Source organism: Rattus rattus, chromosome 16 (assembly GCF_011064425.1).
Source record: "Rattus rattus isolate New Zealand chromosome 16, Rrattus_CSIRO_v1, whole genome shotgun sequence".
NCBI classification, from domain to species: domain Eukaryota; kingdom Metazoa; phylum Chordata; class Mammalia; order Rodentia; family Muridae; genus Rattus; species Rattus rattus.
This window is the reverse complement of record NC_046169.1, coordinates 29,233,121-29,260,614: the sequence shown is the minus strand read 5'-3', so window position 1 is coordinate 29,260,614 and position 27,494 is coordinate 29,233,121. Positions and strand designations below refer to the sequence as shown.

Sequence of the window (27,494 nt, the reverse complement as noted above, 5' to 3'; positions counted from 1 at the left end):
TGAGGGGCTCATCCTTCTCTTGCAGCTGGAAGGGGCCTGTGCACATCAGCCGCCCTCAGACCTGTTTTGTTTGGAGAAGATGCCTCCTCTGGCTGCCTTTTGGAAGTTGGGATTAAGGAGAACTGTACGCAGCTCAGGTGAGTCTCTCGTTGGTTTGGTTTGTGTGAGACAAGGTCTCCCTGAGCCAAGAGGATCCTCAACTCTTGAGTCCTCCTGTTTCCACCTCCCCAAAGCTGGCTCCTGTGAGATTCACTGGTGAATTTTCTTCCATTTTTGAGTGGTCTCCTTAAAATTAATTTTCTGTGTGAATGTTAAAGACAAGACTGAAAAGTTATGGTGAATGGCGTGGACGTGATAGCTAGTGATAGTGAGTGACACACGCAGTGTACGTGATAGATGGTGGACATGCGGTGGACATCATAGTGAGTGATGGATACACACACATTTGTTTTTAACATTTATTTATGAAATGATTATTGCGTGCATGTGTGCAGTGTAAGAACAGAGGCACATGTATGCCGTGTGTGTGTGTGTGTGTGTGTGTGTGTGTGTGTGTGTGTGTCTTACCCTGTTTTAAGTTGGTGTAAAATTCCCATGATGTAATTAACCATTCAGAAGTAGTGACTCAGGCAGACAGAGTCGCGCACACCACCGTCCCAGCACTCTAGAGGCTGAGGCAGGGTTGCTGTGCTACTTAGGGTCATCTTGGGCTGCAGATAACATCTTGTCTCAACATAAAATCAAAAGGTCTGTCGGGATGACTCGGCAGGGAAAGGCATGTGCTGCCAAGTCTGATGACCTGAGTTCAAGACCATGACTCATGTGGTAAAAGAAAACTGGCTCGGGGGCTGGAGAGATGGCTCAGTGGTTAAGAGCACTGACTGCTCTTCCAGAGGTCCTGAGTTCAATTCCCAGCAACCACATGGTGGCTCACAACCATCTGTAATGAGATCTGATGCCCTCTTCTGGTGTGTCTGAGGACAGCGACAGTGTACTCACATACATAAAATAAATAAGTCTTTAAAAAAAGAAAGGAAGGAAAACTGACTCACTCAAGTTGACCTTTGACCTCCCCAAGTATGCCATGGCACAGGCATACATGCACACACACAAATGGCTTAAAAGGCTAAAGACAAAAAAGGTGAACTGTCCCATGTCATTGAGGCCGTTCATGGTGTTATGAAAGGCTTTATCTAGTTCTAAAACATTTTCATCACCCAGGGTGGAAATCTGTATGTGTAAGTAGTTACTCCCCCAGCTCTCCTCTCCACAGCCCTGCTTTCTGCCTCTGTGGCTTTGCCTGCTCTGGACATTCAAATGGGGTCACACCCATGTCACAGCGTGCACCAGAACTCCGTCCTTTTCCATGGTGACTTGTCACCTGCCTCTGCATGTCTGTTTATATCACATCTTGTTCATCCGCCTGGGTCGATGGACGTCCGGGTTCCCCATCATTTGGCCGTGTGAACTGCCACACGCAGGCCGGTGCAGGTTTCACTGTGAATGTGCTTCCCGCTCTTTTCATCTGTGCCCCTGGGAACCGAAGTGCCAGGTCATCTGGTAATTCCCTTTTCTGTCTGCAGAACCCACTTTAGTGCCATGGTGGCACTTTTGCCATCCTCAGCAGAGTGGGACGGACGGCTCCAGGTTTTCCACAGCCTCCCAAGAGTTGTTTTTTTTTTTTTTCTTTTTTTTACATTTATCTTTATTTCGTGGGAGGATGGGTGAACATAAATGTGCTTCACACGCGGAGGTCAGAGGACAACTCTTGGGAGCCAGCGCTCTCTCTGGCCACGTCGTATGGTCTAGAAATCCAGCTCAGGCTGTTAGGCCTGCATACGAACTCCTCCTCCCGCTGAGCCACCTCACTGGCCCCTCCCAGCCTACTTCCCCCCTTAAGATTCATTCATTTTCTGGTGTGAGCGTCTTACCTGCAGGTATGCATCTCTGTGCAGCCTGTGCAGACAATGCTTGCAGAGGTCACAAGAGGTCATCAGATGCCCTAGAACTGGAGTCCCAGATGGGTGTGAGCTGCCAAGTGGGTGCCAGGAATTGAACTCTAGCCGTGAGGGCTGGGCGAGACGGCAGCCATTGTTGGCACCGGGCAAGGAGCAAGCGTGCATTTAAAAATGACACACTACGGGGTTGGGATTTAGCTCAGTGGTAGAGCACTTGCCTAGCAAGCGCAAGGCCCTGTTTTCGGTCCCCAGCTCCGAAAAAAAGAAAAAAAAAATGACACACTACGAACCCAAATCTGGAAGAGCGGCAAGCGTTCCTTTTGTTTGTTTTGTTTGTTTGTTTGTTTGTTGTTTTTCCATGACAGAGGTTTTCTGTGTAGCCTTGACCGTCCTGGAACTTGATCTGTAGACCAGGCTGGCCCCAAACTCATACAGATCCTCCTTCCTCTGCCTCCCAAGTTCAAGGATTATAGGCCTGAGCCACCACGTCAGGCTACCAGTAAGTATTCTTAACTGCTGAGCCATCGCTCCAGCGTACACCCCCACACATGCATCCTGTCTTTACCGGCAGTCGCTCCAGCAGATTTCTATCTGGGCTCCCAGCAAAGACAGGTGGCCACTCTTGGAAAAGGACTTAAGGACCAAGCCCGCTGGCCACCGGCTGAGAAGTGTTATCTTCCTCTCTTGCAGGGAGAATGTCCTTCAGAGACTAGATTTGCTGATCCAGGCAACGCACGTTGCAAGGAGAGGCAACTCGGACTATGGTGATCTGAGCGATGGCTGGCTGGAGGTCATACGTGAGTCACCCTGGCCGTGCGTAGGGGTCACTGATGTTGAGCATTTGCCCAGGGCTCTCTGTAGGCAGGAATCTATCTTTCCCCAGCTCTCATGGCTCCTGCTCGAAGAGGAAACTATCTCGAGCTTCCTCTTGCTGACAGTCCCGGCTTGAAGACGTACGGGTCACGTCAGTTTGCACTTCTGTTTTGAGCACCCAAGAATATCAGCATTGAGAGTTAACCCGTAGTTTATAGAGAGTGAAAACGTGGTGCTGAGTGAAAGGGGCCCAGACACAGACCACCCAGAACCTTCCACTCCATTTGTGTGCAAGGCCCAGAATGGACAGATGTGCACGGAAAGCAGAGTCGTGAGTGCTAGGAACCAGGGAGGCACTCTTGGGATCTGGAGAGTTCTATACGGGAAAATTTGAAAATAAATCTGGGGCTGAGATATGGTTCCGCCTAGTGTCTAGAGTGTGGAGAGCTGTGGGTTTGAACCCTAGCACCAACTTCCTAAATCCTAAAACAGTCAAAAAAAAAAAAAAAAATCAGGAGCCGTCCTGAGAGAGTGGGGATGATCACACAGCTCTGAACTGTTCACCAAGGGGACTGCCAGGGACTGGGGCTGTGGCTCTAAGAAAGAGCGCTTGCCTGGCATGTGCGAGCCCAGGGTTTGGTTATGTTATTGTAGTGCACCCAGCCAGCAAATTGCTTATTTATCTAACCCATAGAAACCAAAGATGCTCAGATGAGTTTTAAATGTCTTTTTTTTTTTAAAGATTTATTCATTTATTATATATAAGTACACTGTAGCTGTCTTCAGACACACCAGAAGAGGGCATCGGATCTCTTTACAGATGGTTGTGAGCCACCATGTGGTTGCTGGGATTTGAACTCATGACCTCTGGAAAAGCAGTCGGTGCTCTTAACCACTGAGCCATCTCTCCAGCCCTAAATGTCTTTTTTTTATATGACTTCTCTTAGGGCATAAATGTCTGGAATCGTCTGGTAACCATTTACCAGGGTTCTCTACTGTCCCTGTTGGCACACTCTGTGGCTTTCAATGACAAGTTTAGACACTGAATCTTTTATTTTTCTTTTTGAGGAAAAGATGTATTTATGTGTGTGTGTGTGTGTGTGTGTGTGTGTGTGTGTGTGTGTGTGTGTGTGTGAAAGTTTATAACATATGTGTGCTGGTGCCCTTGGAAGCCAGAAATGGGCATCAGATGCCCTGGAGGACAGGTTACAGGTGAACTACCATGTTGGTGCCTCTGGGTCCTCCATAAGAGCGGCAAGTGCTCTTCAATCCTGAGACGTCTCTGCAGCCCCAGACACTGAATCTCCACGTTTGGTTTTCAGTTTTTTTTTTTTTTTCTTTTCTTTTTTTTTTTTCAGAGGTGGGGGCCCAACCCATGGCCTTTCGCTTGCTAGGCAAGTGCTCTACCACTGAGCTAAATCCCCAACCCCTCCACGTTTGGTTTTATTCTGTGGGTTGGGACCACATTCAATGCACAGGGACATTTAGACACCACCCAGGTGAGCAGCACTGCTCCTGCCGTAGATGTTGTGAGGTCACATAGTCATGGAGTGACAACACCCTTGCAAGAGAGTTGAGCCTCAGGCCCGAGAGGCTTTGGGTATCATGGCTGACACTGTGGGACAGCTGCCATTAACAGATGTCTAATTTGACATTCCTGCAGGCGTCGACGCCCCTGATGCAGGCACCGACCTGCCTCTGAGCAGCGTGAATGGCATGTGCCCGGAAGTCCCAACACACGTCACCATCCGCATCCTCACTGCTGAGGCTGGCGCTGTGGAAGGGGAGGCTCAGCGGGAGATCCTGGCTGTGGAGACAAGGTGTGGTCCCTTCCCGAGAGTCGCTGAGGTCGAGAGCAGGACACAGACCAGGAATGCCAGGCAGAAATCCGCACACATGGCGATCATTAATAGCTGGGGCTGTATAAATGGAGGGCCCTCGGGAGTATTTGTAAAGCTCTGTATGAGAGCTTTTGCGGTGTCAGGGGAGGGCCAGGGCTGACAAGGGGCTGCTCCGTTCTGAGGGTATTTAACTCTGTGGGCCTGAGTGGCATATTGGTCACAGAAAATGTGGCCACTGGTTGGAGGCTTTGCCGGCACCATAGGTTCCGATCATGGAACCGTGTGTGACTTCAGACAGTTTAATATGCAATAGCTTTATCTAAGGAAAGACGACGCCCTTGTGCATTGCGTCTTTACCTTATGTGACAGGTTTCACTTAGCAAAAAGTGGTGGGTGCTATTCAGTTTGGGAGAGTCCCCATGCCTGCAAGGTCAGAGAGGGTCTCTTTCTGGTTACCCCCGGCTCACCTTGTCCTGGGACTGTCTTCATACTCAGGGACATCCTCCTTGGTCCTGTGAGGTCAGCACCAGCCTCGCCTCGCCTGGGCTTAGTAAAGAGAGGCCTTCTTGTCTACAGAGCCTTTTTCTGTTGTTGTTCAGCTGGGTCATGTGTTCCTTTTGGAGCCATTCACTATGGTCTGAACTATCAATAGCTCTAACATGCAGGCTCTGGATCCGGGCTGGTGTCTTCTGAGACACCAGAGAGCAGGGAGTGATGTGTCCACACACACACACACACACACACACACACACACACACACACACACACACACACACCCCACACACAGCCCCCGCAAAGTTGGGGAGCAGTCACTAGAATTAGAGAAGCGGTGCTGATTTCCCATCAGACCCACTTCAGTGTCGGGATAGAGCCAAGGTCTCCTTTGCTAAGCAACTTCCCGTTCCCGCAGTACTGTTTTGAGGTGCCACAGGCATGGCACGCCTTCGATAAATGACCAGAGGTTCTTCCTATTAGACTGCCGAGACAAGCAATCCTTGTTAAGAGAACCCGCATACAGTGACTTGGGCGAGAGGGGGGAGCTGGCTGCAGGACTTGTAGATTCTGGGTCTAGACTTGAGGATCCAGCACTTGGCTTCCTAGACTTTCAGCGGTTGGTGGCCACTACCTCACGATCGTCCTTTCTTAGGTTCTCCACAGTAACCTGGCAGTACCAATGTGGGCTCACCTGTGAGGAGGACAAAGCTGACCTTCTCCCCCTCAGTGCCTCTGTTAAGTTCATTAACATCCCTGCGCAGATGCCCCGCCCGACCAGGTAAGCCAATGGCTGACAGGCTCACAGGTTCTTTCCTGCGCAGATGCCCCGCCCGACCAGGTAAGCCAATGGCTGACAGGCTCACAGGTTCTTTCCTGCACAGATGCCCCGCCCCCAACCAGATAAGCCAATGGCTGACAGGCTCACAGGTTCTTTCCTGCTTCTTTTTAGTTTTCCCTGTAACCCTCTCACGTGTTTGTGTAGATTCCAGATCAACTTCACAGAGTACGACTGTACCCGGAATGAGCTGTGCTGGCCCCAACTTCTGTACCCTCTGACCCAATATTATCAAGGTAGGAAGCCAGGTTTCTGTATGTTGTAAGTTACATTGTGCCGGTTAAAACTGTTTACCAGTCAATATGGAAATGTCCCAGACAACTTAAAGCACGAAAGACTTAGAAGAAGAAACCACACTAATACCGATGTTTAGAAGTTACGGTTATGATGCTTAGAAATTATGATAACAATAAATGGTTATCACTAAACTATTACCTTCAAAGTCAAGACATGATAAGACTCAGTTGTTGAGGTGAGGGTTGTCCCCGGCAAGTGTCATAGTTGGCAGGGAAATAAGCCACAAAGAAATGAGAATGAGTGAAAACTCAGTTCAGCCCGACTTAACCCATCCAGGCTGGGTCAAACTTCAGGAGTCTGATGTCAGGTGTTTTATTGCCAACATATTTAAACACAGTACAGTTTGGGGGAAAGTTTCCTGGTGTAATCCAATCCCTAGTACACAGGAGGCGTGGTTAATATCCAAACGCAACTCAGAGTCCTTTCTTCCAAGAATGGTTCTCGTTGGGGATTTAGCTCAGGGGGAGGGCGCTTGCCTAGCAAGCGCAAGGCCCTGGGTTCAGTCCCCAGCTCCGGAAAAAAAAAAAAAAAAAAAAAGAAGCGGTCACAGGAAGTCCGGAACCCACCGCTGCTGAGTCTCTCCAAGAATGGTTCTCTGGATAGACTACCTGTGTTAGCTTACGAGCCTAAGGAAGGATCTGGCCTGGTCTCAGTCATATAGTTAGTGTAGAGGTCATGTGGGTTGTTAGGCTGCAAGCTACCTCTGGTCCTGGTTGTGAGAGCCTGCAGGAGCCCTTGGTGATACAGATAACATAAGGTCATTTAGATTGTGAGCTACCTCTGGTCCTGGTTGTGGGGTTTTGATAGGGCCTGGCCCAACAGATACTGCAGATCACCAGACTGTTACCCACCCCCATTCTTACCCTTCTGTATGGAAAAGCAGGTTGCATGCCCTTTCCTTTGAGAGCACAATCCTGTATGCTCAACATTCCTGGCCTCCCTGGTGATCTGTGGGCACAAGGACCTTCATGCTTTTAATGATTGCCTTTTGCTGCCTTTCAGGGGAGCCCCGGCCTCAGTGTGTCGCCAAAGGCCTGATGCTGCTGTCATTCCTCTTGTTGGCCATACTCCTCCGGCACCCTTGGATCGGGATGTGCAAAGCCTGGTCCTCCGCTTCCATCCACCGTTAAGTTTCCTCGAAGACTCAGAGCAGCCACTCAGTGGCTCCCCGTAGGTCTGCGTGCCCCTCTGAAACCTCTTTGATTGAGACAGGGTCTCTCTATGTAGGCCTGGCTTGCGTCTAAGCTCACAGAGATCTGCCTGTCTCTGCCTCTCGGGTGCTGGGATTAAAGGCACGTCCCACATGCCTGGCCTTCTGAAACACTTTAATAAACAAAATGTCTATTTTTGTAGAACTTCTTTTTTTTTTTTTTGGTTCTTTTTTTCGGAGCTGGGGACCGAACCCAGGTCCTTGTGCTTCCTAGGCAAGCGCTCTACCACTGAGCTAAATCCCCAACCCCTTTTGTAGAACTTCTTAGTGTTAAGTGAACTCACAACACATATCCAGATGTTCAAAGTGGCTCAGGGTGATCATTCTCGATTCTCGCTGGTGGCAGGGGAATCGAGGGCGTCCTAAATGTCAGAGACTTAAGCCCAGCCTGGATTTCTAATCCAGGGGTTTTATTTTTGACCAGACTTGAAACAAGCATGTAAGCATGAAGAAAAGATCGATTACTAATAATTACTAATAATCCAGAGAAAGGGTTAGGGGCTGGAGAGATGGCTCAGCGGTTAAGAGCACTGACTGCTCTTCCAGAGGTCCTGAGTTCAAATCCCAGCAACCACATGGTGGTTCATAGCCATCTGTAATGAGATCCGATGCCTTCTTCTGGTGTGTCTGAAAACAGCGACAGTGTACTCATATGCGTAAAATAAATAAAAAAAATTCTTTAAAAAAAAAAAAAAGAAAGGGTTAGAAAATGCTTTATAAAAGCTTTCTAATTAAAATTGAATTATTGTTATTATTATTATTATTAATATTATTATTATTTGTGTGTGTGTGTGTGTGTGTGTGTGTGTGTGTGTGTGTGTGTGTGTGTTTGAGTGAGGCTGGTACAGGTACATGGAAGACAAGCTTTGGGAGTCAGTTTTCTCCTCCTGCCTTTGGTACCCAGGGAGGGGACGCAGGTTGTCAGGCTGTGTAGACAGTGCCTTTACCCATGAGCCATCTCAGCAGTTCTGTAGTATTAAATGCTGTATTTCTCACTCTGTAGATCAGACCGGCCTCCAACACATAGAGATCCACCTCCTCCCCCTCTGAGTGCTGAGTTGAAAAGCGTGCACCACAGTGTCTCAGCCATCTTCCTTAAACAGCTCAGGACCCGCTGTCTAGCGGTGACACTGTCTGTAGTGGTCTGGACCTCCCACACCAATCAGCAATCAAGATAACTCGCCATAGCCAATGGCTACCGAGCAGTGAGCTCTGTGTCATCCTTCGATTGAGACTCCGTCCTCTCAGGTGACACTGTCGTGTTGACAGTAAAACCTAACTGGTACAGGGCCATTTGAGCTGAGATCTGAAGGAGTCAGCTTAGAGAAGATCCAGTGGGCCAGTATTTTAAACTGAAGGATTCCGGAGTTCAAGTGTGTAGACCAGGAAACAGCAGGGAGGAGGTGTGGTCCAGCAAAAGGAGTCAGGGCCTAAGGGAGGAAGCAGAAGCCACCTCGGGTGCAACTCTCCTTTACAATGGTGAGGGGATTGGATTTTATCTGGAATGCAACAGGAGAAGCCAGAGATTGTAAGCATACGTCAGACTATATGTTATTGCAGAGGACTCATGACTACTGGAAGCTAGCACTGTGGCTGAGGGATTGCAGAGGCCACACGCTGCACCACTTAGGGCCTAGTTCCATGGACTGCACCCCTCCCAGGCTGGCAAATCCACTGTGACAAAGGCAGCTGGTGGTGGCTGACTGCAACTGAATCGGCATCTTGTGGGTTAATAGAACGTTCTCAGACTGACTAAGGATGATGGCTGCACCCTCTGTACCTTCACTAGGATTCAAAGGTTTGTTGTATACTTGAAACAGAACTTAACGGCACACAGAATGGTTACGAGACTCCTCCCAACCCCCATCAGGCTGGAGAGATGGCTCAGTGGTTAAGAGCACATATTCTCCTTTTAGAGGACCTGAGTTTGGTCCCCATGTCAGGCAGCTCACTCTACTTCTAGCTCTTGGGTGTGTGTGTGTGTGTGTGTGTGTGTGTGTGTGTGTGTGTCTAAATCCTATGGCTTCTGCAAGTCACATGCGCACATACACACACTTTAAAATAGTAAAAATCTCTTTAAAAGAGTTATGTGTGAGTGTATACATGCGAAAAGCCTATCACGCTCAGAAGAAGGCGTTGCATTTCCTGAAACGGCAGTTACAGGTGGTTGTGCGACTCCTGATTGGGTAAAGCTTACTGCAAGGGTGTAAGTGTTCTTAACTCCTGAGCCATTTCCAGGCCTCAGGACTCTTTTTTTGTTAAAGCCTAAGTTATTAAGAATACTCGCCTAGCACGTACGAAGTCCCAGGTTCCATCCCCAGTATATCATGGACCTGATGTGGTCATGCTTGTCTGTAATTCCAGCTCTGGGGGAGGCAGAATAGCTTAGATGAAAGAGGATCAGGATTTCAAAATCACCCTTCAGCTACTTATTAAGTTTGAGGCTGTCCTGACATACATGGGACCCTACCTCATAAATAGGTAAGTAGATTTCTCATCCTCTGGGTGCATGGCCCCATACCCAAGCACACATGAACAGCATTAATTGGATTTAGGGGATTATCACAAAAGAAGACATGACATTGAGAGAGGAGCGTTCTGGAATACTGAGGGAGTTGGATAGAGAAACGGGCTGAATACGATCATAATTTGGTTGTATACATGTATGAAATAAACCCGCGGGGCACGATGGTGCATGTCTTTAATTTCGGCACAAGAAAGTGGAGGTAGGATGATGTCGGTGAGCTCGAGGTCAGCCTGGTATACATGGAGAAGTCCAGAACGGCAGGGTTACATAATGAGACCCTGTCAGAAAAGAGAGGGAAGAGGGAGAGGGAAGGGAGGGGGGGAAGGGAGGAGGAGGGAAGGAGAGAGGGAAAAGGGGAGAAGAAGAGGAGAGGAGAGGAGAGGAGAGGAGAGGAAAGGAGAGAAAAGAGAAGAGAAAAAAAGACTTCAAGAAGTGCCGGACGTGGTGGTGCACGCCTTTAAACCCAGCACCTGGGAGGCAAAGGCTGACAGATCTATATAACGACATCCAGAGCTACATAGACTCTGTTTTCAATAAAACAAAAACATCTTTAAAAGTAGCTGTCCGTAGTGGGGCACGCCTACTATCCTGGTCCTCGGAAAGCTGAGGGAGGAGAATTGTGAACTTCAGACCAGTTTGGGATCCACGAAAAACCAATGAACTACTGAAACAATAAACTCTAAAAGCCGCTCAGGGGTCATCCAATTAGAGAATCCTGCCTCCTGTGCGCCGATTGGCTGAGCCGTAGTGACGGACTGCCACGATTCCTGCCGTTCATTGGTTATTCTGCGGTGGGCGGTTCCCCGGGGCGGAACCGGAACCGGCTGCGGCGGTGGGCGGGGCGTGGCGGGTAGCTGTGGCGGCGGCTGAGCGGTGGCCGCGGTGGCAGCGGAGGAGAACCCCATGGTGCGAGTGTGCGGGCCGAGGAGGCTGAACGAGGCTGCGCCGCCATGGGCTCCCTCTTCCGCAGCGAGAGCATGTGCCTGGCGCAGCTCTTCCTGCAGTCGGGCACGGCCTACGAGTGTCTGAGCGCGCTTGGCGAGAAGGGCCTGGTGCAGTTCCGAGACGTGAGTGTCCCGCGGCCTGCGAGTCTGTGGGATCCAGGGCTGGGTGCCGCCAAAGCAGACTGGCACCGTGGGGGCTCCGGCAGGGAGGTGGCTTTGCAGGGTAGTCAAGGAGGGCCCTCTGATGGGTCCTTACTCTCAAGAGGGGGCCCCTTTGAGCCGAGACCCAGATGGGACAGGAGCTGTCAGGGAGAAAGACGAGGGTCTCTGGAGATGGCTTTGCAGGACAGTCAAGGGAGACTTCCTCCAAGGAGATGGTCTTTGAGCTGAGATCCGGATGGAACAGGAGCTGGCAGCGGGAAGGTGTGGAGGAGGAGGTACCCCAGAGGTTGTTTTCCTGGGTGACTAAAGAGGGACCTCTTCTGAGCAGGACTAGGTGGGATAAGAGTGGCAGGAAGAGGGATGAGGCAGTCTGACAGGTTGTGAGTCCTTAGAGAGCTTTTGAATTTTTGACTCCTGTGTCATGACGCGCCGGCATGGTTGGCAAGTGACAAGGACCTGGGTCACACTCAGTGGGTGTGGAATGGAGGCTGCCACTGCAACTATAATAACACACTTGTGGACGCAGCCATTGGCTGATGTTCGACCTGTGTGCTCTGCCAACCTTTAAGGGTCAGGACCTTGCTCAACTTGTTCTTTTCTTCATTTTCCACGGGTGGCACGGGCCCTGGCATTTATTGGCGTTAATAAACGATTGTTGGATGAATACAAAAGCTTTGATTGAGTGACTTCTAGCCTTGGGGACTCGGCGAGTGAGGCAGATGAAGTCCCTGTGCCGTAGGGGCTCACAGTCTGGGAGGACAACAGGGAGACACCGATCATGAGCTACAATGATTCGTGCTATGGAGAACAGGGCAGAAAGATTGCAGAAAAGGCCCTGATACCTACTAATGGCCTTGCACCCCACCAGTGTGGGCTCCTGGCCATTTCCCAGTATCTTTCTGATGGGTCCTTACTCTCAAGAGGGAGCATCTCTACCTACAATCTGTGGGAGACTCCTAAATGACAGGTGAAGGAGCAGGCGAGGTGCAGTGCCCTTCCTGGGTCCCGGGGCCACTTGAACTTCAGCCCTTGGCTCTTCGTATCTGACAGGTAGGGTGTGGTGCTTTGGGTAGCACCAGAGAGATCCAGGCTACAGTCGTAAAGGAAGCAGGCTTTTCCATCCGGTCTGCCCGTTCCACCCTGTCAGGACTCAAGCCAAGACGTTATCGCGCTGCAATCTCAGGGACTGATCAAGAAAGCACTCCCGTCAGCTCAGAGCCTCGGGTTTCACTGAGTGCCGTTACACGAGATCCAGGGTGGACTCGGGAGCGTTTGAAACAGGGAGTCTATCAGAGAGCAAGTGCTGCTGCTCTTTCTAAGAGGGAAATAAAACAGAGGCGTTTTGTTGAGTCTTCAGGGGCGCTCGGTGTAGGCCCCGTCAGCTCAGGCACCGGTGTTAAAGCTCTGGTCGGGTCCCGAGATCACTCATGGGATGGGATCACTGACCATCTTCAGCTTATTCAGGCCTTTCTGCTCATCACCCTTGGAGGCGATGAGGATTTTCGTAGTGACTGCAGTGGGAAGACCTGGAAAGAGAGGCCGTGGCTCTGAAGGGACTGGTAGGCTCAATTCCAGCCCTACGCTGAGGGCAGCTTTTCTTCTTGGTCCTTTGGCTGCTGGGAAAGGAAATGCTCAGGAAAGGTTGAGTGCAGTAGCTCTCTGTCCACTGCCGGGCTGGGTGTGGTATTGTAACACTCTGGCAGCTAAGGCAGGGGGATGAAGTCAAGGCTTGCCTGGGCTGCACAGGGAGCATCTCAAAAAAGGCTCTAGGGAGGGATGTCTCAGCAATTAAGAGCACTTGCTGCTCTGCTCTCTCCGGCTCCTTTGACATCCTCAGGCACGGGGTTGGGGATTTAGCTCAGTGGTAGAGCACTTGCCTAGCAAGCGCAAGACCCTGGATTTGGTCCCCAGCTCTGAGAAAAAAAAAAAAGAAAAGACATCCTCAGGCACCTGAACTTGCGCTTGGCACACACACACACACACACACACACACACACACACACACACACACACACACACACACACAGAGAGAGAGAGAGAGAGAGAGAGAGAGGAGAGAGAGACTTAAAAACATGTTGTAATGTACTTTTAAATCGATTAGCTTTGACTTAAAGTGACTACAATCGTAAACACCCGCCCCCCCTCCTCCCAAAAAAACAACCAAACATTTGTAACCCACACAACAGAAAAACTGACAGTCTAAGCCGAAGCTGCTGGTGGTGGCGGCTGTTAGCATCCTTGAGGAAGGAGTGCACCTCCTTACAAAAGACCCTGCTGTTCGGTTAAGAGTTAAGCCACCACATAAAGAAAGCTAGCAAGTGGGGCTGGTTCCCGGCTCCTGGTTCCCATTCTCAGTTCCACTGACATCATCACACTGTCTGATTCATCTGGATAAGAGCGACCTCCAGAAGTGAGAGGGAATTAAGACAGAAGTGAAACCGCAGTTTTGATCTTGCTAAAGCTTTAAAAGAAGCAGAGATTCCCGAACAGGCGCTGAGGAGGCTCTGGGGACAGCTGCTGTGCTGTGCCAGCAGTCTCACACCGGGTCTCGTTGTCCTGGAGCCCAGGGCAAATGCCTGATGCAACTTGGACCCTAAATGCTCGTCCTTATAAACAATTACTAGAAAAGTTGGAACATGGCACCTTTTATTCCCGGCACTCAGGTCTCTGAGGCCTGGTCTACAGACCGAGTTCTAGACTAGCCAGGGCTACACAGAGAAACCCTGTCTTGAAAAACAGAAACAAACAAACAGAAAGTGGGAGACCACTACTATTGTTAAGAGTAAACAGTTACTGTGTGTCTAGGAAGAAATTAGCATGCTGACTTTTCAACTCATTTTAATATCTGCTTGCTTTGTTTTGAGGCAAGGCTTTGAACCCCAAGTGTACTCGGCGTGACCTTGAACTTATGATCCTCCTGCCTCCACCTCCCCCAAGTGCTGAAATTATAGGTGTATGCCACCACTCCCACTTTTATGTGACTCCTGCGCCCTTGACCGGCACTCACCAATGACCTCCACCCCCACCAACTTCCTATTGTTCGATTTTTGGTGAAGATTTTCTCTTCCTCTGAAGTTGCTGTTCTTATGAGTTTCATATCATATTCATGATTTGAATGGTTTTTCTTTAAATTAAATGTTTTCCACCGGTGACTTCTGAGTCAAGGGCTATTTTTCAGGCTTTTCTGGTAACAGTTGCCAACTTGCTGTCTAGGAACCACTGCCAGTTCCCCTCCTGTCCAGCCGGTGACAGCGTGTGACCCTCAAACCTCTGGCAGTGATAATTTCCTAGCAACAGATTTTACCTTAGCTCAGTGGCAGAATGTGACCCAGCACTAGCAAACTTTCAAAGGATTAGGTAACTAAAAATAAAAATTTTAATTTAGCCAGGCCTACATTTGATTCCCCCACCAAAAATGGTTTGAATAGTTAGATACCTAAAAGCAAATTTAAAATTCTAGGAACTTAAGAACAAAATTGTCTTTCTTTTCTCAGCTCAACCAAAACGTAAGTTCTTTCCAAAGAAAATTCGTTGGTGAGGTAAAGAGGTGTGAAGAACTAGAACGAATATTGGGTAAGTTCGTCTTCCATTTTAGTCTAAATACTTTGTAATCTTAACATACGCATAGCCGTTTCTTTCAGAAAACAGAGATGAATGGGAGAGAGAGAGAAGTCAGGTAGTGGCGCACACCTTTAATCCCAGCACTCGGGAGGCAGAGGCAGGTGGATCTCTGAGTTTGAGGCCAGCCTGGTCTACAGCCCAAGTTTCAGGACAGCCGGGGCTACACAGAGAAACCCTGTGTGGGGGGCGGGGAGAAGAAAGAAGAAAGAGAGGTGGTGTGTGGGGGAGGGGGTGACCCCTGCTTCAGTTTTGATGGCAGCTGAGTAGAATTTCATGGTGTCCACGTGTCATGGCTAATTCAGACAATTTCGTATAGTTTCTCTTATAAGTTAAGCACCTTGCATACATGTTAATATTTGTCGCTCAACTCAAGCTGTTATTTTGGAACAAGAAAGGCAGGAAGTGGCTGACAGCCGGCTTGATAGCACTTGGTGTTTAGCAGGGCTTCCTTTGTGAGTGGCGTAGGTTGGTGCTTGGTTAACTAATACAGCCCAAACCCATGCCCGGGATTTCCTTCATCTCTAAAAGCCGTGGTAGTAGTCAGGAGTCTGGGTTGGGTGTAATTTCTTTTTTTTTTTTTTTTTCGGAGCTGGGGACTGAACCCAGGGCCTTGTGCTTGCTAGGCAAGTGCTCTACCACTGAGCTAAATCCCCAATCCTGTAATTTCTTTTTTTAAGATTTTTATTATTTATTTTATGTACATTCGTGCTCTAGCTGCATGTGCACCTGTGTGCCAGAAGAGGTTGTGAGCCACCGTGTGGTTGCTGGGAATTGAACTCAGGACCTCTGGATGAGTAGAGCCGTTGAGCCATCTCGCCAGCCCCTTAGAATGATTTCTGATTGTTAATTGTGTTTTTTTTTTTTTAATTAGGGATTTTTTTTTTTTACTTTGAAATTGTGTACATGCACAGGGCATCTTGATCATATTTGTCGCCCGCCCCCCCCGCCCTCCCCCCGCTGTCTTCCTCCACCTGCACGTCCCCCAGTCCCTCCAAAACACTTCCCTCTCTCAACTTCCTGTCCTGTTTTCCTTTAACGACCTACCTAGTCCCCCTATGGCACCCATGTGCGTGGCCTTGGGGCTTCTACTAGGACACAGGCAGGTGACTGGTGGCCAGAGCCCCCAAAGAGGACGGACCCTGCCTGTGCTAGTTGCCCTCAGTTGCTAGTAACTCCTCATCGAGGAGCTCCCCTTAATTTAGAGATTTTTTTTTTCTTCTTCTCTTTCTTTCTTTCTTTTGAGGGAGGATGGACTGGGAATAGGATGGTCAAGGTCTCATGCAGCCCAGACTGGACTCAAGCACAATATGTACCTGAGGCAGACCTTAGACTACTGACCCTCCGCCTTTCTCTCATGTAGTGGACGATGTGACAGCTTGGAGCAGCAACACCCAGCCTTCTTTTTTTTTTTTAAGATTTATTTTTATTACTTTTAATTGTGTGTGTGTGTGTGTGTGTGTGTGTGTGTGTGTGTGTGTGTCTGTCTATCTGTCTGTCTGTGTGTGTCCGTGACACAGAGTGCAGATAAACCCTTGGAAAATAGAGGTGTGCCGTGTCTCCTAGAGCTAGAGTTACAGGCGGCTGTGAGCCGCCCAGTGCGGGAGCTGGGGATTGAACTTGGGTCTTCTGGAAGAGCACTCAGTGCTGAGTTCTAAGCCATTGCTCTAGATGAAACTTGAACTTTTAGTTAAGGATTTTAAATTAACAATAGTGTTTTGAACATGTTTATTATTTTTAATTGTACATCAGTGCGTGGCTCTGAACATATAAGTGTCATGCCCAGTGAAGCCAAAAGAGGCCATCAGATCTCCTGGAACTGTTGTCCACATGAGGTCCAGTTGTGAGCGGCCTCCTGTGGATACTGGGAACTGGACTGGGTCCTCTGCAGGAGCAGTGCTCTGAACCACCTCTCCAGCCCTAATATATATTTATCAGATTTTTTGTTTTGTTTTGTTTTTCAAGACAGTGTTTCTCTGTGTAGCCCTGGCTGGCCTGGAACTCTTTGTGTAGACCAGGCTGGTCTTGAACTAAGAGATCCACTTGTCTCTGCCTCCCGAGTGTTGGGATCGAAGGCATGCGCCACTTTGCCTGGCTTCTAGCCCTAATATTAACAATGACCTGTAGTCGTGGGGAATCTCTTGCTTAAGGTGCTAGTTATTTGCGTATTAATAGATCATGTGTTTGAGTGACATCATCACCTGTGGACAGATTGCGTGTGTAGAGTGAGGCTCCTCAAAGCAGAGCAAAGAGCTGCCTGGTGCCTTGCAGGGGAGTCTGGATCCACTGTGACTTTGACTCTGGGTTCCCTCTTGCAGGGAATGCCGGCCAGCTCACTGCCTCTGGTGGGGGTACAGGTCTGCACCTTCAGTGTCTTCCCCTGTTTTAGCCTGGGTTTTAGTTATGTAAGAAGCTGGGTAGCTTTAACCAGTACATGCAGGAGGTGACAGGGACAGGCGGGATCTGGGCATACAGCAGGTTGGGGCTGCCAGGGTTCCGATCGCAAAGGGTCACAGGGAGCCTGTCTGACTCTGCTTCTTTTTTTCCACAGTGTACCTGGTGCAGGAAATCACCAGAGCTGATATTCCCCTGCCTGAGGGAGAGGCCAGTCCTCCCGCACCACCTCTTAAACATGTTCTAGAAATGCAGGTAACTTGCTCCTCAAGACGCTGTCAGCAAAAGTTCCAGGGCTGCCAGGTCACCTCCACAGTGCTTGACACTCCTCTGCCTCTCTTCCCTGAGCTGTGGCTGACAAAAGAACAGTGGGTAGCAATCCCTCAGTGACCTGTACCTCGGTTTTGTCTGACTGTAGTGGACTGCTGTTGGGGGGAGGCTAAGGAGATTTTAGTTTCTGTGGTGGCATGGGATGTTTCAGGATGCTCTCTCTGGGACCACCCATCCTAGCACACTGTGTCAGCTCCAGGGCTGGGGGCTGCAGGCCTGGGCCTTCATGTCCTTCCCACTCCAGGCTCCCAGGAGGAGGTCACCATGTTGGGGCCGGAGGATATGGTGCCACCATCCCACCTTGCCTACCAACACAAGGTGTTGTCTGAGACTCCAGACTCCAGAGTTTTTTTTTTTTCTCAGTCTATAACCCTGGCTGGCTTGGAACAGGTTGGCCTCGAACTCATAGAGATCTGTTTGCCTCTGGTTCTAAGTGCTGGGATTAAAGGCCTGCACTAGCACATCGGCCCTTCTAGACTTCTTGTTGGGGTTGGCACTCAAGAAATATGGTGGCCCTTCCTCACTCTTTTGAAATAATGGCCATGGCATTGCTGAGGCCCTTCTTTGACCCGATGTCCTATCTGGGAGGAAGTAGCCAGCCACTTGGTGTGTGAGCTTATGTCAAGCATGGCACCCTCCCAGCAGCAGTGGCAATCCTCTGGTTCGGCTGGGTGGCATGGTTATGGTGGAACTATGGACAGTGCCTGGTTGTGACATAGTTCCGGGCAGCAGTGACTCTGAGAGCTTTGATGCAGAGCACAGTAAGACGGAACAGGACAGGTGGTTTTGAGTGAATTTGCATTGGCTCAGTGGTTTGTTTTACAGAGACTGTGTCTGGGGCTTGAAGGATGAGGACACTAGGTTGTGACCACTGAAACTTTTATCCCTGGGGGGACCAAATGGGGACTCTCTTAAGCTGGAGACAGGGGAACGTGCTCTGAAAAGATGGTCTTAGATTATTTCCATCAAAACAAAAGGAAATATAGACTGAGTGTGTGGGATGGACAAGCGGCTGAAGGAAAGTGTGGCCTGCAGGTGCTGGGTCTCTGCAGCCTGCAGATGTTTGATGGCAGGTGGTGTGTGGTTCCCACCATGAACTGAAACGAGCCGGCGAGCCTTGCAGTCTCACACCCCCACTCAGCACGCTTGCATTCTGGCTTGTCACCAGGCACTGTGGCTTTTTTGAACCCCGGTGACCTCAGGGTTGTGGGAGCGTCCTCAGACTAAGCCCTGCTCTCACCGGCAGCTGTGCATTGTAGGAGCAGCTGCAGAAGCTCGAGGTGGAGCTCAGAGAAGTCACCAAGAACAAGGAGAAGCTGAGGAAGAACCTGCTGGAGCTGGTGGAGTATACCCACATGCTGAGGGTCACCAAGACCTTCCTTAAACGGAACGTGGAGGTACGCGTCCGCAGGAGAAGCATACCTGGAGGAGAAGCATACCTGGAGGGCCCGCCACCGCCGTCTGTGTGCTTTGTTGTCAGTTCATTTACATGGGTCGCCTTTCTGTTTAGTCTCGGCTCAGCCTTGTGTAGCCTGGCTGGCCCTGCACTCTCTGTGCAGCCTGTGCCTCTGCTTCCCCAGTCCTGGATAAAGCCGGCTCTGCCCCACTCGGCCAGCAGCCTGCTGACTGAGCTGAGCTCTCACTGGTAGCCCAGGCTGTCCTTGGAACTGGAGTGAGTGCTGGGATTGTAGGCGGGAGCCTCCGTGCTTGGCATAGATGTGCATTTACTTCGTGTGTTTTAAGTGGTCTGCCTCAGCCTCTGCTTCGCTTCCTGTGCTGCTGCTTTTTTTTTTTTTCAATATTTTTTATTTATTCACTTTTTTTATTTGAGTACAACACTGTAGCTGTCTTCAGACACCAGAAGAGGGCATCAGATATCATTACAGATGGTTATGAGCCACCATGTGGTTGCTGGGAATTGAACTCAGGACCTCTGGAAGAGCAGTCAGTGCTCTTAACCGCTGAGCCATCTCTCCAGCCCTGTGCTGCTGCTTTTAGCAGGGACACTATTTCCCACTGTGAAGTTTATAGTTGAGAAAAAGATGGTTTGGTTTGTCTTTAATTTTTTGAAAACTGTGTTTTCATGTTTTTATTATATGTATAGTGGTGTTTTCCCTGCATATATACCCATACACTACACATGTACATTATAGGGGGTTGCGAGTTGCCGTGTGACTGCTGGGAATCGAACCCAGGTCCTCTGGAAGAGCAGTCAGCATTCCTAACCCCTCTTTCCGGCCTCTGGTGTATTTCATTATTTTGTGTGTATGGGTGTTTTGCCTACATCCATGTCTGTGGACCAAGTATGTGCAGTGCCCACAGAGGCTACAAGAGGGCATCTGGTACCATGGAACCGGAGTTAACAGTTAATGAACAGCGAGCCATGTGGGCTGGGAATTGAATCCGGAAACTCTGAGAGAGCAGCAGGTGCTCTTAACCACTAGGCCCTCTCTCCAGCCCCAAGCAAAATATTTTATAGTTATGGGGTAAAAATCTTTGTTTTTCTAAAAGGCCGTGAGTAGGGAGCATGAAGAACCCCCTCACGAGAGAAGACTGGTTCATGCTGGTGCCATGCAGGCTCGGTGGGCTGAGGGTGGGCTGAGGGTGTTTGTGTGGATCCAGCATCACCGTGTGCTCCGTCCGAGCGCTGCATCCCAGTCAGGGCCTGCAGCACACTGAGCTGCGCGTAGGATAGAGCCCGCCCGTCCCTTCCGCGGTTCCTCTCACTTGCTGTAGTTGTGACCCTGGACACGGTCTTTGTCTCCTGAGCTGAGGTGCAGCCTCACTTAGAACCGCTCTCCTCTGAGTGTCTCCAGCCGTTCGTCCACCTGTCAGGTCTGGCAGTGTGGCTTTCCTTGTGGCAGTTTACCTGTCACGGTTGTCGTCTGTTCCTGGGTGTGCAGTACCTCTGTGCGCTTGTCTGGAAGCTGGTTGTGAGGGAGGAGCCTGTTAACATGTGCCTGCTTCTGTGTCTTTCCAGTTTGAGCCGACTTACGAAGAGTTCCCCGCCTTAGAGAGCGACTCTCTGTTGGACTACAGCTGCATGCAGCGGCTGGGCGCCAAGCTGGGGTAGGTGACAGTGAGCGCCAAGCCCCTCCTGTAGAGTAGGAGACGCAGGCCACAGATGGGTGAATGGGCCATTTACAGATGGCGATTGGTCCAGAGTGAGCGTCCCTCAGAGAACACTGGGCTCCTGTACGTTGGACTTAATCCCACAGTATTGATGTAACTGAAGGCCGAAGGCATTTCTTCTCTTGGTCTGTTGAGTTGGAGAGAAGCCACATCTGTGTTCCCAGTGTTGACCCCGTGAGCCCAACATAATTGGTCTTTCAAGCACCAAGTCCTGCGGTGGAAACAGGGGTCCCTTCTGGGTTGATGGTTGGTTTTTGTGCCCTGTTTTTTGTTTTTCCCTACGTTGATTTACCCGAGTGCCCAGAAGTCAGAGGATGGATGAAGGAGTCCATGCTCCCTTACACACGTGGGTTCTGGGAATTTAGCTCAGGCTGGACAGCATGCGACATTCCCGCTGAGCCACTCTCTGGGTCTGGGCTAACTGATGCTCCCAGGGACTGCGCCTGCCCTCCGTTACTTTTGTTTCCTTTGTTGTTGGTTATCCTTGCCCTCTTTTTCCTTCTTCTTTGAGACAAGGTGTCATGTAGCCCAGGCTGGCCTCAAACTCACTGTGTAGCCCAGGCTGGCCTCAAACTCACTATGTAGCCCAGGCTGGCCTCAAACTCAGTGTGCAGCTGAGGATGACCTTCAGCTTCTGATCCTCCTGCTTCAGCCTCCCAGGTGTAGGGATGGCAGGTGTGTGTCACCGCAGCTGGCACTGCTGTTTGTTCCTTCCGCTTTCTCGACCCGATGAGAGTGCATTTTCATTTACTCGTGTATTTTGTGACCTTTCGTTTTAAATTTTACTTTTTAAAGTTCATGATTTTCTTTTTTTATTTTTAATTTTAAAAAGGATTATGTACATGCTGTTTTGCTTATTGGTCTGTCTGGATACCATGAGTGTGCCTGGGTCTCACAGAGGTCAGCAGATCCTGGAACTGAAGTTACAGCCCGCTCTGAGCCACCTCGAGGGTACTGGGAATCAAACCCAGGCCCTCTGGAAGAACACCTAGTGTTCTTAACCGCTGAGCCATCTCCTGCTTTCCTATTTCCCCTGTCTAGTATGTGTGTTTGGGGGTTGGTGCATGCACGCTCTGCTGTGCTCGTGGAGGGCAGAGGAGAGTTTTCTTTCCACTGTGTAGGGTTGGGCGTGGCCCAGGCATCCTCACTCCTCAAGCCCTGTTTCTCTTTGCTCTGTTCCTTGAGATGGAAGCCGGAGCCTGGCATGCTCTGGGCAAGCGCTCTGTAACAGAATCAGTTCTTCAGCTAAGAGTTGTTCCTATCCCTAAGTTCCTTATGAGCACCCAGTGCAGATTGGTATCGTCACATTCCTTTGGAGAGACTTGTCACGTTCACAGGTAACTGGGAGCGCTGTCACCCAGGGCCATTTTTTATTTCTTAGAACAGGGTAGTTGTTGTTGTTGTTGTTTTTGGAAGTGATGCAAACTGATACCAAAATCCTGGCTGCAATCTACGCTCTGGCCGTGTGCTCAGGGCAGACCCTCACGTGTGTGTGGGACCCACAGCTGCAGAGCCTCCTTTACCTCCCCGGCCATCACTCTTCTGAGGAGCAGCCCTCTGGGCAAGAAGTCATGGCCATGGTGACTCCCCCATCTCCTCACCTGGCTGGCATCTGGAGCTTGTCGTCTTCCACACTGGCCACTATAGGGTCTTCCCACCCCGACCCAGTGTAAAGGGCACAGCAGTTGGTTACCGCGTGTGATCTTGAGATTCTCCGGCTTTCCCCTCACTCAGCCCTGGGAAAGGCGGCTTCAGCACTTGGTTGTCCAGCTCACGGACATCTTGCTGCTTGACGGTTCTCACACTAGCCTCTTGGCCTGCAGGAGACAGAGGTCTTCTCAGTCCTCTAATGCCGGGGGTCTTTGCTGTCTCGCAGATTCGTTTCTGGCCTGATTCAGCAAGGCAAAGTGGAAGCATTTGAAAGAATGCTGTGGCGGGCTTGCAAAGGGTACACCATCGTGACCTATGCAGAGCTGGACGAGGCCCTGGAAGACCCTGAGACGGTGAGTGCCCGTCAGAGGCGGGCGGGAGCTGCAGCATTGAGTTTGCAGAGCCCGGGCTCGGCCTGTGCACGCACACACCAGCCTTTTGCCTGCATACGTAGTCCATTGTGTGAATACCCAAAGATGCTTCTACCTCACAACACTGAGCCCCACAGTTCTCCACATCCCATCTCAGGAAGTGGCAGCTCCGTGTCTAAGGCTCATTCCGCAGGCCTCAGGGCGCCCAGCATCTGCACTCCACTCTATCCCCAGACTCAGAGGCTGAACTCTGCTCAGCCTGTTCTGGTTGGGGTCTTGGCTATACTGTTCTTACCCCTAGGTTTCAGTAGCCCATGCCACAGTGTCACCCCTGCCTCGCCTGCCCCGTCTCACCCCAGCATCCAGCCAACTCTGCCAGGGCGCCTCACTCTTAGAATCGTCCCATGGCTTCCAGCAGAAGCCCCTTCCCAGTGGTGGCTTGAGCCTGGTCAGTCCCTGTCTGTTCTTCTCACATCCTTCTGTCTGGGCCTGGAGAGGCTCCCCTCTCCCAGCTTACTGCTTTGTGGGCTTTCTTTTGCTCCAGTCTTTCCCCTGGTCTTTCATTTTCTCAACACCTAACAGTCTCTTTTCTGGGTCCTTCTTTCCCACCAGTTGAAGATGGCCACACACCTGCCTCACTGCCCCTCTAACCTGGCCTTTTGTGTAACGTTTCCACCATCTGGCCTATGACATCTCCTCAGCTTACTGCTCTCAGCCTTGCAGTCAGTGCTGGGGATGGAGCCCAGGCCCTCGTTCATACCAGACGAGTTCTGCACACCCCAGCTGAGCTTCATAGAAATCCATTTTGTTGAACATTTGTAATGACGGCTTATCCTCATTACTCACACAAATATGTTGTTCAAAGACACTGTAAACACTCAGCAAATATTATGGGGTTTCTCTGTTCCTGGGGCAGCATGGGCTTGTTTCTCCAGCATCTCTGGTCACTGTTTATCAGTGAGCCAAGTCTCTTCCACTCGTTTCCCATGCACTGTCGACTCTTTTTAACTGTGACTGCTGGTGAGCAAGGCTCATCTGCACAGATTTCCAGAAGACTGCTCTCACCGAATTCTAGATATCTTCCTTGGTGGCTGTCTTAGGGTTGTGAAGAGACACCATGACCAAAGCAACTCTTACAAAGGATGCCATTTAATTGGGGCTGGCTTACATGTTCAGAGGTTCATTTAGTCCATTATCATTAAGGTGGGAGTTTGGCAGCATCCAGGCAGGCATGGTGCAGGAGGAGCTGAGAGTTCTACATCTTGTTCTAAAGGCAAACAGGAGACTTGTCTTTCACGTTGCTAAGAGGACGGTCTCCAAGCCCACACCCACAGTGACACACTTCCTCCAACAAGGCCACACCTCCTAATAGTGCCACTCCCTGGGCCAAGCATATTCAAACCACCACATTCCACTCCCTGGCCCCCATAGGCTTGTTCAAACACATGGGTCTTTGGGGGCCATATCTAAACATAGCATAATGCAAACTGTATTTAGTCCAACTTCCAAAGTCCCCATAGTCTACAGCAGCCTCAACAATGTGCAGCTCTCCTTGGCTGGTATCCCATGGCTCTGACATCTCTAACATCTTGGGGTCTCTAAGGCAACTTCAATGTTACAGCTTCTTGTTCCAGTGTCTGGGATCCACACACGATCTTCTGGGCTCCTCCAAAGGGCTGGTGTCACTTCTCCAGCTCTGCCCTCTGTAGCTCTCCAAGCTCAGGTTGATCCACTCCACCGCTGCTGCTGCTCTTGGTCGTCCCATGGTACTGGCATCTCCATTACACTGGGGTCTTCCGTTGCAACTAGGCTTTACTAAGAGGTTCCCTTCATGGTGCCAGGCCTCAACTTCTTTGCACAACTCCTTCAATCCTGGAAGGCTGCACCTTCACCAGTGGTCTTCCCTGTCCTCTCAGTACCAAGCCACAACAGTTTGCCATGACCCCTTCATGCCTTCGAAACCAGTACCACCTGGGTGATTCTTACCAATTACCAAGTCCTGCCGCAGCATGAGTACCATGGTGGCTATCTCCGGATCACAGCTTCTTTGTCCTCTCAGAAAGCACTTCCCAATTTTCACCTCAGTGATGCTGGCTCCTCATAATCACCACTAATTCCTTAGCTCCAGCTGACTAGCTTACTGTGCTTGATCAGAACGCTCTTCATGAGTCTAAACCAGAGAACAAAGGCTCTGCTGGGCTTTTCCAAGACTCCTTTGTCAATGCAGTTAATACAAATCTCTTTTCCTTAGCCTCAGATAGACTCTTCATACAAGGGCAAAAAGCAGCCACATTCTGCATCAAAATACCACAAAAACAGTCTTCTCTAAAACTTCTAGAGCCATGATTCCACAGTTCAAATTAGCCCAGCAACAGAATCTTCCATATTCCTCCTGGGATAGCCCATTACGTCCCACTGAAAGCATTCCACTGCTTTCCAAATCCACAGTAGGAGAAGACTGTCTCCCAGGTGGCTAGGAGAAGGGTCTCAAAGCTCACCCCCACAGTGACACACTTCCTTCAACAAGGCCATACCTACTCCATCAAGGCATACCTCCTAATAGGGCCACTGGGCCAACCATATTCAAACCACCACAGTGGCCATCTTAAACAGTACCGTCATCAACACAACAGGAACATACAGGAAAGTTGAGGCAGTGGTGGGGAGGGCACTCGGTTACAGCGTAAAGACTGAATCGGCCCAGTGTGCTCACCTCTTACTGGGGAGTGTGGCTCTGCAGACGCTGTGAGCCGGCGTGTTTGCAAGCTTAGGGGTGGTCTTGGTGAGTGGGCGAACCATGCTCATGGATGTGCTTCCATTAGAGCCACTGCACCCTCTGCCCCAGGCAGTGAACTTGGTCTGGGAGAGTGGGAGCCACCAGGGTTGAGGGTGTGCACAGAACTCACCATTCCCTCCCTGTTTGTCGTTGTAGGGTGAAGTCATAAAGTGGTATGTGTTCCTGATCTCGTTTTGGGGAGAGCAGATTGGCCACAAGGTTAAGAAGATCTGTGACTGGTGAGAATAAAGAGAGGATTTATTGAATTGTTGGCTTCCTGTTTCCAGTACTGGGAAGGGAACCTAGACCCTCTCTCATGCTAAGCAGGTTCTCCCACTGAGCTACGCCGGGCCTCTGATTCTTTTGTTTATTTAATGCCTTTAGGATTTGTTAGGTATGCTAGTTAGTTAGTTAGTTAGTTAGTTAGTTAGTTAGTTAGTTAGCTAGCTAGTTAGTTAAACCATCAACTTGAGACGGTCTGTAATCACCTAGTGTTGGGTATTGGATCCCTGGAGTTAGAGCTATGGGATGTGGGTGGCTCAAACTAGGAACAGAACCCAGGTCATCTCTCCAGTTCCAGCTTCTGTCCTTGCAGTAGATATGTGACAAAATGTGACAAAGAAAGCTTAGGACACCTGCTCGGTGACGCACACGCCTTTGCTGCCTTTACCAGGCTGCTGCAGGGAGAGGTCCGGACGGTGTTTCCGAGGGGCTCCCACATAAGGGAAAGGCACAGCCCAGCAGGCACCGTGGGGCGACTGCCGTTTCTTGTCTGGGTGTCTGGGGACAGGGGCCCTGCAGGACAACCCTGAAGCAGGAGCCACCTTGAGCATCCTCCTGCCTCTGTCTCCTGGGTGCTGGGTTACAGGCTGGGTCACACCACCCAGGCATCATGTCCTTTTAAGGTGTGCTTTTACCTGGCTTGGTGGGTCTTAAGCTCAGGTGCATTTAGGAAGGGAGGATTGGGAATGGCAGTCTGGAGCCACCACAGCGGGTCTGGAGCCGCCACAGCGGGTCTGGAGCCGAGCCGGTCTTGGGATCCATTTACTGTGTGGCCTACTGAGTTGCACGCCAGGCCTTCCCACAGCGGCTGTGACTGAATCCTTCAGTGACTTCCCTCCTGGTGCTGGAGGAGGGGTGCCTGGCTTGAGTAGAGTCTGGGGCTTGCCTTGGCAGCCCTCCTTGTCCCTCTAGACTGTTGAATTCTGTCCCCTAGTTACCACTGCCACATCTACCCGTATCCAAACACGGCCGAGGAGCGCAGGGAGATCCAGGAGGGGCTCAATACTCGGATCCAAGACCTTTACACTGTGAGTAAGCCAGGGCTGGGGACTGCTTTCTCTGTCAGCCGGGTGTCTGGTTGTGGACGGTCACCACACATTCCTGCCATTGGAGCCTCTGTTTTGCAGTTACAGACCCAGGGAGTAGTGAAGGGAAAAGCCCTCCATGTCTCTCTGGTAAACCAAATCATTATTTGAGCGGTGAAGACAAGCTCGAGAGATGGGGCCGTCCCACCTTCCTCCTGAATTCCTCTGTGTCACTGAGGAGTCTTGTAGCACTGAGAGCAGGAAGCAGATTTCTGTACATGGAAACCTAAGGGCTGGAAATGGGACTGGTGGCTTTCAGGGGATCGGAGCTAGGCCAGGACGAGGTGAGGTGAGAGGCAAAGGACTGTGTGAACCAGTCAGGCCACCCTTGTGTCTGGCCACCACTGACAGGATATCTGAGCTTTTCAGTGCCCTTGGGCTCTGTTCCTGGAGGCCACCTAGTGTGTTCCCTTGCTAAGCCAGCAGCCTCTGACCATTCGTGGTATGGCTGCCGTAGGAGCAGGTGCATGGAATGATCCTCCTTGGGCAAGCTCCCTAAAGGAGGTCAGGCCGGTGGGCGAGATCTGTGAGTGCAGCCACAAAGCCTGTGCTTGCTCCCACAGGTGCTGCACAAAACGGAGGACTACCTGCGGCAAGTGCTGTGCAAGGCTGCCGAGTCCGTGTGCAGCCGTGTGATACAGGTGCGGAAGATGAAAGCCATCTACCACATGCTCAACATGTGCAGCTTTGATGTCACCAACAAGTGCCTCATAGCTGAGGTCTGGTGCCCCGAGGTGGACCTGCCCGGCTTGCGCAGAGCGCTGGAGGAAGGCT

At 50.4% G+C, this 27,494-nt stretch overlaps 1 protein-coding gene across 1 annotated transcript in view; it reads left to right on the top strand.

Moving 5' to 3' along the window:
* Nucleotides 1–27,494, top strand: part of Atp6v0a2 (ATPase H+ transporting V0 subunit a2) — a 44,689-nt gene that overhangs the window by 4,314 nt on the left and 12,881 nt on the right. Inside the window, 14 exon segments of the mRNA XM_032887262.1 lie at nt 26–137; nt 2,649–2,755; nt 4,435–4,591; nt 5,760–5,885; nt 6,057–6,203; nt 10,686–11,043; nt 12,538–12,586; nt 17,252–17,397; nt 18,684–18,821; nt 20,405–20,493; nt 22,433–22,559; nt 25,510–25,592; nt 26,570–26,663; nt 27,284–27,494. The exon segment at nt 27,284–27,494 is cut by the window's right edge and continues 2 nt beyond it. Of these exon segments, the coding sequence (XP_032743153.1) occupies nt 26–137; nt 2,649–2,755; nt 4,435–4,591; nt 5,760–5,885; nt 6,057–6,203; nt 10,686–11,043; nt 12,538–12,586; nt 17,252–17,397; nt 18,684–18,821; nt 20,405–20,493; nt 22,433–22,559; nt 25,510–25,592; nt 26,570–26,663; nt 27,284–27,494 (1,944 nt within the window).